At 39.4% G+C, this 15,152-nt stretch overlaps 1 protein-coding gene across 3 annotated transcripts in view; it reads left to right on the plus strand.

Moving 5' to 3' along the window:
- The window catches only part of GNPTAB (N-acetylglucosamine-1-phosphate transferase subunits alpha and beta), a 43,851-nt gene continuing 28,699 nt past the window's right edge, over positions 1-15,152 (plus strand). Inside the window, exons 1-7 of one of the 3 annotated variants that reach the window (XM_032688497.1) lie at positions 1-154; positions 4,441-4,526; positions 10,162-10,281; positions 11,949-11,990; positions 12,728-12,933; positions 13,656-13,720; positions 13,900-14,034. In XM_032688497.1, the coding sequence (XP_032544388.1) occupies positions 38-154; positions 4,441-4,526; positions 10,162-10,281; positions 11,949-11,990; positions 12,728-12,933; positions 13,656-13,720; positions 13,900-14,034 (771 nt within the window). In that variant the 5' untranslated portion in view covers positions 1-37. Of the gene's footprint in view, positions 155-4,440; positions 4,527-6,890; positions 7,103-10,161; positions 10,282-11,948; positions 11,991-12,727; positions 12,934-13,655; positions 13,721-13,899; positions 14,035-15,152 lie in introns of those variants that run through there. The other 2 variants (XM_032688498.1, XM_032688499.1) reach the window with 2 other exon arrangements.

Here is a 15,152-nt window from a genome sequence, read left to right on the forward strand (position 1 = left end):
GGGCCGGGCCGTGCGGGGTGGCGGCCGCCGGCGGGCCATGCTGCTGAAGCTCCTGCAGCGCCAGACCTATACCTGCCTGTCGCACAGGTATGGGCCCTGCCTCTGCCTCGGCGGGCTCGTCCTCATGATCGTCTCCGCCCTGCAGTTCGGGGAGGTCAGTACGGCGTGGCTGCCCCGCTTCCCCTCCGTCCCTCCGTGCAGAGCCGAGCGGTGCCGGCGGGGGAGGCGCAGCCCCGCGGCTGCACGGCCCGGGGGGCGCGGGGGCGCTCGGTTCGGGGCTGGTTTTCCTCTGGGGAGCCGGGCGGTGGCGGTGTCTGTGAGCAGCGGGGTCCCCCGGCGGGCACCCTGTGGCCCGTGCGGTGACAGTCCCGCGCCCCGCCCGCCGGGCGCTGTTCGCACTGTGCGGGCGGCGCCGGCCGCGGGCAGGGAACGGCTCCATCCTGCATCCCGGAGGGAGCGCAGCCCCGCGGCAGCTCCCGCTCCCCGGGCCGCCGTGTTCCCACCTGTTGGGCAGCGGGGCCGCTCTCCCGGTGGGTGCCCCAAGGGGTTGTTAGGTGGGGTCTGACAGGTTCGGTGGGCCCCAGCGGAGCAGAGGTGACACAAACCAGCTGCTCTTGCCTGGTCTTGTGCAATTTTTTCCGCTTCCCTTATCAAGTGATTTATTAGTGTTGCGTTTTTGTTTGAGTCTCGTAAAACCTGTGCTGGATGTAACCTTCACACGGCGACTGGGAGTGACAGAATCTTTCCCCCTTCCGGAGTTTAAGTGGTTAAATGTATCCTCCCTCCAAGCTGCCTGCAGCTCATATGGGTCTACCTTACTTTGCTCGCTACTTGTTACTCAGTTTGTCCGCGTTCTTTTGTAAATGATGCAATGTAACTTACCCTTTTTCTATATATGATTTTATGCAGATGTAGATTTTAAAGCTTCGTTTTGTGTTGCCCTATGTCTTTGGGAAGTTATCAGTGAAAGAATGTGGAGAGGAAAGAACCCATTCCTACTTCAGTGCAGTGTTTGAGAATATAATAAGGTTTCAGGGAATTCAAGTATTTTTGTCAGTCTAAAAGGATGGCAGTGTTAAATGCAGATAGACTGGAATTTTTGATTCCTAAGTTGTTCTCTCTTATTTTTTCTTTTTTCTCTCCTTCTTCTTTTATTCTCTGTTCTATTTTGATGGGCTCTTTCAGATAGAGAGGGAAAAAAGAAGAGCCATAAAGAGTATTATCTGAAACTCTTGAGTGTGCCACAATCAAAACTTTATTTTTTTTATCAGTACATCTTCTTTGCATAAAGTACTTCATCTCTGCTTTCTTGCAGGGTTCACAAGTTCCCGGGACACTTCAAAGCCATCAGCAAATTAAGTAATTATGTAGTACTCTTAGGCACCTGTTCGTACATGATTATCAACTTAGATTGGTATAGACTTGTTGGTGCTGTGAAACTGAGCATAGTTTTGCATTTCTTCAGAATGGGGACTTAAACCCAACTTTAGGATACCATAGAACTTTGAAGGTTTTTAAAAATACTTCAGTAGTTGTCCAAGTTTTTGTTGATTTTGGTGAGAATCAATTGAAATCGCTGCTCAGAATTATTTTCTTACTAACTTTTACTTTGATGCTTCCAACCCTTTTAAAGCTATTTGGAAAGCTTAGATACTGTTTAGACAGTGAGCAAAAGAACTGGTAAATTCTTGTAGATTTTCCAAATTATATGTTAAGAAAAAAGGAAAGTGACTAGCAATGTTTAAAACAAACCAACCAACCAACCAAAACCAAGCTAAACCACCAACAAAACCTTCACCCTTTATAGAATGGCCATACAGGAATATATAAAACTCTCTTTCCCCCCCCCCCCCCATCCCAGTGATGCTAAATTAGCCTGGTAAAATATGTTTGAATGCATTTTGCTTTTTGCCTTTGTATATTGGTAAACAGTGGTAGTTTACCAATTTAAGGGAGATTAGGCTTGTGAGAACGAACACTGTTCACATCTTCTGACAACTGTAGTGGGAATGGAAAACACTTCTCCAGTACAGTCTGTAAGGCAGCAGCTAATAAAAAATATAAAACTGTTTGGAAAATGAAACCAAGAAGTCTTTCTAGAAATTAACAGCTCAACCATTTTTTAGCCATCTGTGGTGAACTCAAGCAATAAAAAGCAGTGTGAGGCACTGCTTATCAGACCCTGGTGTCTGAGCAGCATCTTCAGTTCTGCTTTTCCCCCACTCCCAGAGCCAGCTTTTTGTCATAGTAGGCAATATTAGATCTGATTTCTTAGATTCATGCTAATATCAGTAATATTGGTGAAGTAAAAATGGATGGTTAGGGCAAATAATCTGAGATTTGTAATGATGTCTTCGCAGCCAGAAACTGAAAATGAGCTTCCTTTCAAGGAAGAACTTGAGCTCAATAAAATACCAGGGTATTGAGCGTGATTCAGAAATATTTCTGCAAAAACATACAGGGTAGCCAGGTTGTAAGATGTGCTTTAAGTTTTAGGACAGTTTGGTTATAAAAACTCTTCTTGGCCATCCTTCTAAAGGTTGATCAGCTTTGTAAAAAGTTTTATAACCGGAACATGCCTGAGCCACTGTTATCACGTATCTGATACAGTATCTCCTAATAGACAGTGTCTCTCACTTTGTTTTTTAGTGTTCCCCTTGTGGTTTTATAATATCAGTATTTAAAATTAAGGCAGCATCCAGGCATTGTTTGAAGACAAATAACATGTCAGGAGGAAACAGTTGGAGGGGAAAAAAATGTATCAGGTAGGAAGAACTTAACTTTGTAATGTGTTTCTAAGAGATCTATCTTCTGTCCTTGAAGTTTGTAGTTACAATTACACAAATACCAAAGGCAAAGGCTTGAATGTTAATTTTTTTCTTCTGGAGAGCCATATTATTCATATAATATATTACAGTCTTACTCAAATACTTCTGTATTTCTTCTAGAAGCAGATCAGTGTGTGCCAATTCATCATTGTCAGTAGTAGCAAAAGTTTCCACGTGGATATGATCTTTCAGTGTGTGCTGTATTAAACCAGGTATTTGGCAGAAGGACGTAATGACTTGTGCATAAAAAAAGTGTAATAGTATGTTTTTAAGACAATTCTCGACCTTGGTATTTAAGGGAGGAGATTTATATGCCTTCCTGGGAAATATATGTGCTTTGTGTGAGGAGAATGGAAGTGTACTGATGTGATCTTGGTTACAGAGACTGTTCGCAGCTCTGGCAGGAATTGCATGTGCACTTGTCACCCAGGCACATGATGGAGCTTCTCTGCTCTCTAGAAGGCTTTAATTTGCTTTGCTGTCAATCAGGGTAAAGAGGAAGGTTTATGTTATGGCTTTGAACCCTACCTTAGAGAAATAGTATGTTTCGTAGTTCCTATAATACAAGAAATAAGCATTAGTAAAATTGATATCTAAGAAGAGTGGTGTAAATAACTATTATCCTTTGCTGGTTTGTAGATTTGGGTTTTTGTGTTGTTTTGGGGGGTTTGTTTGTTTGTTTGGGGTTTTGTTTTTGTTTACTCTCCACTATATACAAATATGTACTTACCCCGGTAAAATTAGTCACTGCGCTTTCTTCTCTAAAACAGCGCAAGATGCTTATATAGTTTTTAAGGTTGGGCTTTCACTTTAAAAGATACTAGCTGTGTGTTTGTCACCACCATTTGTCATCTGCTCCAACAACCAAGCAGAGGAAGATCAAGCGCTCCAGTTTTTGGAGGTTCATCTTTCTGTTGATTTAGCCACGACTTGGCTCACTGCGGGGTCAGGCAAACTCGTGTCAAGCTAAAGGGGGATGGCAGGAGTGCCAGGGGATGGAGGAGAGGCTGCAGCCTGCAGAAATACTGTGCTGTTGGGTTAGTTGGGATGCAACCTCTGTTGGAAAGAGCTGTTGTGTTTTAAGTCTGTAGCTGGGTGAATTCACATAATTTGATATGCCCTGGTCTGGCTGTTTGTTTGCAATGCTCAGGTTTCAGAGATGTGTATATTTCAATATGTCTTTTATGAGAATAGAAAGGAAGATGAGCAAAACTTTGCAGGTCTGTGTCTGTCTTATGGGTTTTCTGCTTGTATTGAAATATATTTGATTTAGGTCTCAGTTTTGGGAAAACATTCCTGAATTTTTAGAGACAACGGGGAGGTAACCTAAATAAATAGTAGTTTAAAACATGTTAGTAAATCATGAAATCTTTTCATGCAGAGCAAAACAAAGTTTGTTTAAATTAAGTGGGCTCTTCAGTTCTAAGTCTGATTACTGACTCAGTGTAACAACTTATTTAGGATTATGGTCTGGTCAGTTGTACATTAATGCATAGATCAATTAAAATTAAATTCATAGTGGTTAAACATTTCAAAAGGAGAAATTAATGTCTAACTTTAGAAGGTGGTGACATTAAGTTGTTTTGTTTGGGTTTTTTTTTTTCCTTTGCAGGTTGTCTTGGAGTGGAGTAGAGACCAGTATCATGTTATGTTTGATTCATACAGAGACAACGTTGCTGGCAAATCATTTCAGAATCGGTGAGCTTTACCTGCACTTGACATATCGCACAGTTTACTGTTCAATAAATTTTTAAACACTCAAGTAAAGTATTTGAGATGAAATAACATACTGTTGAGTGGGACCTTAATGTATGGGCTCTAAATCCTCCGCAAATTTTAAAGTTAATGGTTTAAAATTAGTGCACAGTTAGTGCATAATCTCCTATTTTGGAAGATGTTTGACATTTGGAAGCTGTAGTCATATAATGGAGTTTACGCTTTAAATGCATTTTAATCATCCAGTCTCTAATGAAACATCAGAATGGTGACAATGCTAACAATAAAGGGAGGACATGACATGTTTTCTATATTAAGACAGGAAAACATAAGTACTGTTCCTGTGTGCTTAAAATTCCAACTTACAGTGTTCTGAAAAGTTATTTTTCATTTACGTTAAGTTTTCTGTGGCATCTCGTGAGGAACGTTATTTAGTAGAGAATTCACAAAGCTAGTAAGAAGCTTTTAAAAGCTGAGTGCATGGAAAAAGTCTCTCACAGCAAGTTGGGAACCAAGTCATAAGGGTCATTTGTTTCAGTTGTGTTAACTGCTACACGACTTCCTGTGGCTTCATCATTTGTGTCTGAATAGCCTGGGGTCTGTTGCTCAGGAAGTCAGTGGACTGTGAAGTGGTAGGTGGAAGAAAGCTACTAAGGAGATATCTGACTCTTAACATTGATACACTTGACTGGGGAAAAAACCCAACCCTGAAAGCAGATGCTTTAATCTGCCTTGAGGTTTGTTGAGTCACGGGACAGTAGAAATCGTCAGATCAATTTGTCACGCTTTAGTTCGTGTGAGATAACTCCGTAAAAGTACGTTGTGTGGTGTCATTGAATACTATACACTTTTATAATCTCATCTCGTACCCCTCTCCCCTTTTTCCAAAGGATGACAGATGAAAGCAGAGTGATACAGCTCATGTGGATGATTAACTGCATATTTACATGTTTCAGTGGTACTGAAGTGAAAACATGGCAGTTTGTTCCTGTCAGGACTAAAATACCTAACTTTGTGATAATTAAACCGCAGTATTTTTATAAAATAGTGGACTTTGTCCAAAACAAAATCACAAATCCTACTGTTGCAGTGTAGGTATAGTCAGTTCCCATTTCTGCACTGTGTTTCCTTACTTCATTTGGGTTGTGTAAAGCACTCCTTTGCTACTCTTCACTTCTGTGGATTGTGAGCAAAACATCCAGTGCCTAGGAAGGAACTATCGGCTGCCTGAGCAAAAGCTTTAGGTTTTCTTGATGGGTGCTTATGTTATTTCAGTTCACCCATATGCCTTTAATACTCATATATCAGGCGTGACACAGAAGTTTTTTGGGATATTTGTGTGCAAATATCAACTTCCTGAAAAAATTAATATCAACAAAAAAACCTTTGTGGATACATACTTTTATGCATCTGTTAACTAATAGATGTCCCTTGTCAGGGGTTCACTTTATTTTTATTATGCAACTGCACAAATGCAGTAGTGGACCCTGTGCTGCAGTATGCATTTGTATCATGGTGCTTTGGTGAAGTTTTTAAGTCTGGTATCGATGCAGCATGTAGGGCTGTGCATAAACTGGGGACTGTGGACTTCCAGTTTTGAATCTACCTTATCCATTGATTTTAATCAGTTCTTATTTTAGCGTTAGAGAAAATTATTCAGAATTGAATAACAGGAAGATTGTTGGGTGGGAAGTAAAGCAGATCCACTGCTTCGCACAAAGTAGAAGCTGCATGGCCTTTAGGAAATATTAATGGATCTTCAACTGAATTTAAATAGCATTATTTTCTAGGAGCTTTGCAGGTAAACATTTGTGTGTAACTGTTGTGTTATAAACTTTTGTAGAGAACCTCAGTGTAAAATGTAGACAGATTTGTGTGTGTGGGCAAGCTCCTTATGATTATAAACTCAAAAAACTTGTCACATAAAAAGAGAGATGTTGAGAGCATCATTACTAACACCTGTTGAATGCTCTTCTCTACCAGACCAAGGAAGATTTCTTCTTTTGCCCTGAAGTTTAGCCATTGTTTTGGTTTGCTTTTCCCTCCTGTTGCCCACCCTTGGCATGTCAACTGCTGCACTTTCCAGGTAGTCACATCAGCTGCTAAACTTGCTACTTACACTGCCAGGCTCTTACACAGCTTGAGACAGTGGAGGAGAAATTCCAAGGCTTTTTACCCAGTCACCTCATCCAAAACCATTTTCGAAGACTTAGGTTTGATATGAAAACAAAAAGGGAGAGAAGGAAACTAAATAATGGAGTTGTGTGTACAAGTGTCTTGGATGCAAATCTCTACATGCAAATCCTGTATTTTAGTAAATGCTGAAGTGTAACTTTGCTATTCCAGGACGTGACCAAGTCATATATAAAACTCCAAAATATGTACGGAAAGAAAATGTGAAGGAAAAATCCTCAGCTTTTAAAATGTACAGACTGATTTCAGTATGTTCCAGCAAGTGAGAGCTCTCAGTGGTTGGCCAGCCATTAATTGTTGAGCTGAGTGAGGCTGGAGAGAGGAAAAGATGCACAAATTAGGGAGCAGGAATACCAACGGAACAGGTGAGTTGCTGTTGGTGCGTAGTTACAGAGCTGTAACAGGCAGGAGGGCTGGGAGATTTACAGTGAGGAGCTTAGACTTACCTTGTTCATAAAGAGGCTCAGCAAGGACCATATGGTAGCTTGGAGGAGATCCAGAACCTGCTGTAATCCTTCAGCAGCAGTGGGTGTTGAGACAATGAGGCTTGTCTTCTAGCTGCAATCTTGGCTGTAAGCATGGTTCTCGTGTGTAAACACATCATGGGTATGGAAAATATTTCCCAGCAGGTGTGTGTCCTGTCCCATCTGGGGGAGCTGGTGGCTCTGGCTCTGTCTTCAAGCAGGATCCTATTGATGTTTTTAGATTTGCAAGTAAGAAATGGGTACGTCTTTGAAAGAGAGAAATGTAAAAGACTATCCACAGCAAGCCTCAACTCAGTTAATTGTCTGGGAGTCTCCAAGGAAGTTTCCAAAGTCCACGTTTGCTGAAATTACAATCAGTAGCAAATGGAAAAACTGATGATTTTCTCTAGAAAGGTGTTAAGATAATTCCCACTTGAATCAAAGAGTGCCTTGATTTGCATCTATTGATGAACCAGAAGCTAGTCATCTCAAAAAGGGTAAATAGCTGATTGGAAGGGTAGTTGTATTTAGTAAATTGACTCAGCTCATATTGGGCTTAACCTGTTTGCCAGATTGGTGTTTGTGATTAAAACCAAATGTATAAATCCACATGAGGGAGAAACACAGCTACAGAATTTGAGGGAGAAAGTTTTTGATCTTTTCTGACCTTCAAAAGTTTGCAAAAGACTCTACATGTTAAAATAGTGTTTGAGAACCATACTACTGAAGTGGCTCTCCTGTTCCTTTTCATTTTAAATCAAAATTCCACTACATACCTGTCAAAATATAAACTCTCCATACTCTTTAAGAAGGCATGAAACCATCCAGAAAGCTTTGACAAAGCCCAAAAAGGTGAAGTCTTAATAGTGTTACTTAGCCTAATTGGAAGCAATAAATTGAATTTTGCAATATATGTTTTTTATTATTCTGTTTGATAAACTTTCTGAAACAATGTATGCTGTAAAAATGCATTAAGAAAATTTATTTGGGTAAATTTGAAGCAGTTGGACTAGTGGATCTGCAAACAGTTCACTTGTATTTTACTGGTCTATCTCTATTGCCACTGGTAATGAATAATGAGCTTGCCGTGCCAGAGTTAATTCAGAGTTGGGATACCTGCATCTGACCAAAAATGCCTTTCCTCTGGAATTCATTAGCGTTTGACTGTATGTGACAATAGCATAGCACATTATGTAGTTATATGTGCTGTTGCATAGACACACTTATAACAAATTATAAATTGGAGAGAGGCTTCACAGAAGTCAGAATTGCCTCATACCATTGAAAGACTTGGAGTTCAGGCTTTTATTTTGGACGCTATATTCTTCAGTGAAACCTACATTAATAAACTCTGCACTTTACCTAGAAGACTGAGGGTTGGGCATTTTTGAAATCTGCTGACTTGAGTCAGGTGCTTCCACCTGAAACACTCCTTTCCTAGCTGTAGCATTCCAGTGACTGTCAAACCAATAATTTAACTGATCACAAATGTAGAAAAGCTGGAAGAACTACTGCCACTGAATTTCTACTCCTGTGGAGAACTTTTTAGTTCAAAACATGCCTTATTAATGGACAAGAAGCTAGTCATTTCTGGGGAAAGAGGTGAAACAACTGATTAGAGGGGTATTGTATTCAGTAAATTGACTTTTTTTTTTCTTGCCAGTTGAGAGGGTAGCCTTCTGCACACTGTTACAGGTCAGAGGTGAGAGAGACTTTCTGGGTGGTGCTGCTGGGGAAGGCAGTGCTGTTGCTTAGATGTTCAAACTGTCCCAGAATGACCCATCATTATTCTTTAAGTGTCATAGCTCAGTTTGGAACAGTGGTAAATCGAGGACGAAATGTTCCTGTCTATTGTGCTGTGACCAGCTACTGGCTGACCTTTTACCAAATTTTGTGCTTCAGTTACTGAATCTGAGCCAGTAGAAAATGAAGCTGGGTGGAAGCTGTCTGCCTGGTGTGCTGTGCTGGGGAATGTGGGTGAAATATTGCTTGTAAGCTCTGTCTCGATTTGAATGCTTTTTGAAGGACACAGTGGGTGGAGAGGGAACACCTCTGGAAAACATCACTGCATGACCCCATGGATCTCAGCATTAGAGAAGTGTTCAGTGTTTGCTAGGCCATCTACAGTTTAGGAAGATATTAAATAGCTTGACACTGGAACTTTTGAAAATAATATTTGGAGCAGCCTCCTGCTTTCTGGGACTGAGAGGTTCATCTATGGCAGCAACCTGGAGTACCTGCTGACACAAAGCAGTGGGCCTTGGAGAGGAGACTATCATAAAAAAATAAAAAAAAGATACCCAAACCCCTTTCTTCTGCCTCGGGTATGTTAGGAAATCTGTAACTCTCCAGAAACAGTTCCAGGATATTCAGTTGTGTCAAGAACTAATTTGTCTGCTGTGTCTAGAGTCTGAATTCTTGTACCCAAATTAAGTTGTTGGTTTATGGAACACCCTGTTAATGATAACTAAGAGACATTCCTAGGATAGAGACCTGGTCCTGCTGAGATCTTATTGGCTCTGTGCAATTAAATAACAGCAAGTATGATTTAAGTCATTATGCTTCACGCTGTCCAATCTTATGTAGTTGGTGAATTAAGAATGTGCCTGGATGCTGGTGCTGACTTGTAAAATATTTGATGGGTTTGAAGGAATTGGGTTATAGGTTTCTGTAGGTGAAATTTGGAGCATAAAGCTAAGATTTTCTTTAGTTACTGAACTGTTACAGCCAGTTGGTGTCCTTTTTGGTTTATGTCTGCTGTTTTGTCAAAGGATTATGTATAATTAAGACTTGATATATATAGCTAAAGAGAGGCTTTTTGCTTGTTGTCTTGTTTGTCTTGTTTGCATCCCAGACACCAAGTATTTCTGTTGTTAGACAGAAATTGCTATTGTAGGATGCCAGGAACACTTGTAATGTAATATTAAACAGCTCATGTAGCTTTCCTTTGAATTATGTAGGCTGTGTTTGCCCATGCCAATTGACGTGGTCTACACCTGGGTGAACGGCACAGATGTTGAACTGATCAAAGAATTGCAACAGGTCAGGGAACAGATGGAGGAAGAACAGAAAATAATGAGGTAATGATCTTATGTATTTTTTCTCTTTAACCAACAGCAGCAATCTAATGCAGTACTAGTTCCCTTTGTTGTTATTTTTTCCTATGTTACTCAACATGAAAATTCAAAGCACATTTTCTCACTTCTTCATTTGATTATTCTCAAAGCCTTGTTTCAGTTCTACTTTTAGCTGTGAAGTACTGTGTAATAAGAAAACTGTTTAGATATAAAGCATAATAATTAGGGCTGTTCTGTCATGAATTTCTAAAATGCCATCCAAAGAACCGTGCGTTGTATATGTAATTTTGTATTGATTTCTCTAACTCAATTTGTAAACAATAATAATAATAATAATAAAACTATATCTCAAATGTATAACCTCTCTTCATCCCCCTTTTCTCCCCCCATCCCCTGCCCCAGTATTTCTTTTTATAATGGGCTTAATAAAATGCTAAGCATATGTTTCTTAAAGGCTTTTTTTTTTTAAGGTAGATTTCTTGTCTCCAAACACTGAAACTGATAAATAGGAAAATAATTTATTCATGTTATAATGGTATGAGTTGTGCTTTAATTAAGGAGCAAAGACCTGTGTTACTGCATTTGGTGTTGTAGATGGTGACATACAGTTCTGCATAATTACTGATCTAAGCCTTCAAACACAGGCTGCTGCAGACACCTTGGATTATGTCTTGCAACCATTGATTTGGTTCTTACTAATCAGCTTTGTTCACATGATCTGTTTTGGGCAGAAAATATGCTGAATGGAAGAACAACTTCATATTTTAAGGGTTGTAATAGTTTAATTCAGAATAATCAGAAATTCACAAGTAAGCGTGTTGATCTGATTTTTGGCCGATGTTATATTTTGCAATTTAGGTACCACTGATAATATGATCATAAGGGAAATTCTGGAATTTTTCTTTGCTACCTAAACAATGAAAATATTAGTAGAACTTTAAATCCATTGACCTTAAACATAGGCACGGTCTCTGCTCTGAAAAACTTTCAAAATTTGTGCTAATATTTCCTTAACAGTTCATATAGCTAATATTAGTGGGTTTAGCTTTGTCATCCCTCATGCTGTGATTCCCATTTTGGAAAGGGAAAAACACGTATTGTTTTCTTCCACAACTGATTTGGAAAGTTGATATCAAGCTTATGAGTAAGACTCAAATCCACGTCACATTCACTATCTACAGGGGCACCTGGTTCTTTCACTTGTAGGTAACTTTTTTCATGTACTTTGGAATCAGTGAGCACTGTTGCAGAAAGAGCTTTTCATAGACCTTATCAGAATATTTATGTTTGGCAAAACAATCAAACCAACCTAGTTTCAGGTCACTTCATCCTGGTTTCTTACCGGTGTTTTTCATATCAATATCAGTTTTGTTAAGTAATCTAATAATAAGCCCATAAAATCCTGTTAGCAAAAAGAGTCCTGCTGCCACAGCTGTCAGCACAACCATGAATTTATGAGCTCCACACTGCACCAGGGTGAGCAGTGAAGGGGACTTGTGTCAGCTTGTGCTTGCCGTGGCAAGGCCAATGGCAAGGCCTTGGCAGCTTTATAACTGGGTTATCAGTGCTTTTGCAATGTGTCACTGACTCAATTAACAATCTAAAATTAGACTAAATTCCTTACTATCAACTCAATGTTATTAAATATAGTTGTTTTAACTTTGTAATAGGGAAATCCTTGGAAAGAACGCAACAGAACCAACAAAGAAGAGGTGAGTTTTTTGTGGCTTTGGGCATAAATTGGAATAAGCGATAACCTGTTCATTGTTAGCTGAAAGCAGATGCTGGTTGGGGTGGTGGTTTGGTCTTCTGTGGTCTATGCATGCTTTCCTATGTCACCTCAAGAAAAGGTGACAGCATGATAATATATATATATGTTGAATAAAAGTAAAGATATTTTGACATTGTGCGAATGACCTTCTTATAACAATTTCTGGAGTTTGAAAAGCATATCCTTGTCACTGTTTAGGCACAGTCCCTCTTCCTAATATGAGTTTTTAAAGTGTATGTACCTGAAGTTTTATGATTCAAAAGCATGAACGTTTTTTCAGTGTTGCTTTCACCTGCCATTTGTATACATGTGATTGCCTGTGAAGGGTCAGGGCCACTTGTGGCTCTGCCGCCAGGAAGTGGCAGGACCTGGTCTGTCCCATTCATTTGGCTTGGTCCTTCTGTTATTTAGAGATTTTTATAAGGGCTTCTGTGTGGGCAGACTTTGAAATCTTGGAAACTTCTGAAAAAAACAGTTATGGCAATGAAATAAACACTGACAGTCAAATATTCCCCTTCTGCAGCAAAATAAGCGTGATTTCAGCAATGTCCCCCTGCCACAGCAAGCATTACAAACAATTGATCTGATTTTATAAAAACATCTCTGATTGCATCTGACATTGATTTTTGTCCTAAACTTTCTACTAGTGTTAAATATACCTTTGGTATTTTGCTGTAGCGAGAAGCAACTGGAGTGTTTGCTGACACACTGCATCAAAGTGCCAATGCTTGTCCTGGATCCTGCACTGCCTATCAACGTCACACTGAAGGACCTGCTGTCCATTCATCCTGCTTTACAAGCTGCTAACAATATGTTCTTTGTAGCAAAACCAAAAAATCCTTCTACCAATGTGACAGTAATTGTTTTTGATAGCCCTAAGGATGGTAAGAACCTCTTTGTCTGTTTTCTAGAGGAAGCTTTTTTGGTAAGCTGCTGTGAATTAGTTTTGGGTTTGTTTTTTTTTCTCCAATTACTGACGCTGCAGCTAATTTTCTGTTTGACTTTGGCAAGTCATTCTGTGTCTCTAGTCCTCAATCTGTTCCTCTAAATGATAACATTAATGATACCATTTGCTTACCTCCCAGACAACTGATTACAGATGATTAGAGTTCCATGCTTTAAAAGACTATTGCAAAACAGGTTTGATATCTGAGTATCTGTCTTGCACTGATAATCTCAGAAGGCTGAGGTTTAGAATGAGGAAGAATAGTTTTAGAAGTCCTCCCTTAATTGCTGTGAAGTCTAGTTTAAATATTGCACAATAAGTTCTGCCCTTGCTCAAAGGATTGCATACTGTGAAACAAAATTATTCATGTGTTAAGCATATATAAGCAGGGTCTTAGGGCAGGTATGAACTTCCTATTTTGTTTAACATGTAATGCCCAACCACTACCACCCACTAGCCCAACCACTGGTGTTTATTTTACTACCAAGAGTTATTTACTACTTACAAAGATAACTCTTCACACCATAAATATTGAAATCTTTTTACTTTGCAAAAATATATCTTGGTTAATAGAATATCAAAAAGAAATGACTTTCAGTTTTTGATACATTTTATGTATTCTATACAATACATTGATACGATACATTTTATGTATTGTAGTTGAAGCTGCCCATTCTGGAATGATGAAAGACAACAGCAAACAGATAGTATGGAGGGCTTACTTGGTATGTTCTTTTAAAATCTGCTGATTAGCTTTTGTATGTGTTAAACATTCTGTCTATTTTAAGAAAGTTTCTGGACTATCCTTTTTCCCTAACTCGCATGTAGTAAATAGCGAAAACTTTTAAAACAAACCTCATTGTAAGTGTAAAAAGATCTTCATACCCTATATTCTTCTTTTTAGACTACAGACAAAGAAGTTCCAGGTCTGGTATTAATGCAAGACTTGGCCTTCCTTAGTGGATTTCCAGCTACATTCAAAGAAACAAATCAGCTACGAACAAAACTACCAGAGAGCCTGGCCTCTAAAGTAAAACTGGTAAGGGTCTGGAAAAAACAGTACCTTACTTGTCTTGGTCTTTTGGAATGGCTTACATATGGTATCTCACTCACTGAGGAGACTTGGGGTGTTTCTGATAGTAATCTGGTTTTTTTGTTTGACTTTCCTGAGTAGTGAAGAGTAGCAAATAATGTCTCAAAGAGTTGCCTTTAGAAGACCAGTTGTTCATTCTGTGACTGCAAGTTATTGGGCATTAGATTTGCTAGCTTGCAACTGGTTAAAAGGTACCAGCCTTATCAGTTTCTCTCAGCCATTTGCTATAGGCTGTTGTCTTGCTGTAGGATTCTAGATCACTGACTTGTTTAATGTGACAGCAATTTGTTTAACATGTAATGTTAAACATTACATGTTAAACTTAGCTTTTTTTCTTCCCTCTTTGCTTTTAGAGGAATTCTCGTAATAGTGACAGCACCGAACACTGCATTTCTCTCTGCCACGTACTCTGTAGAGTCTTGAGCAAGTTGCACTTCAGTTTACCCACATGCAAGGCAGCAGATCACACAACTTGTGCGACTGTCATCCACTGACATTTAGCACCTCCTGTTCTTGAGTTACGCCAGGTTTAACAGATAGGTAAAAGTTTAAGAAGTTTGTTACAGTCATTGGTTTATGTATTGAAGAGAGATGTGATTCGTGGTGTGAAAAGGACTGAGGCCAAGGAGTTTGTGGAAGAGAAGGAGGTAGCAGAGATAAAGGAGATGGCAACCCATAGGTAATTTGTCTTCATTAATCTAATGTCCACCTGTACCATGTGCTAATTTACTTTATGGCTTGTTCTTTGTGCTCAAATGAGCACAAGTTCCTTTTCTTTTCTTTGGCAAGCTGGACTAACAACTCGTGTATTCTATTGCAGAAATTGTCTTGTGTAATCCCCTTCCTAGGCTGATCACACTGCAATATAATGCAAGCTGAATTTCTTCTTTCTTGTCTCAACTTGTGTTAGCTGACTGTGTTAGTCTTGCTTATGGTAGAAACCTTGCAAAGTAAACACATTTGTACCTCTCTTCCTACATTCCTACATTCATCTTCCTACTAAAACAGCTTAATAGAGCTTTTAAACAGCCATTTAAGCTTGAATAGCTTTTTTTTGCCTTTGT

The sequence above is a fragment of the Chiroxiphia lanceolata genome, chromosome 5, assembly GCF_009829145.1.
Source record: "Chiroxiphia lanceolata isolate bChiLan1 chromosome 5, bChiLan1.pri, whole genome shotgun sequence".
Classification (NCBI taxonomy): Eukaryota; Metazoa; Chordata; class Aves; order Passeriformes; family Pipridae; genus Chiroxiphia; species Chiroxiphia lanceolata.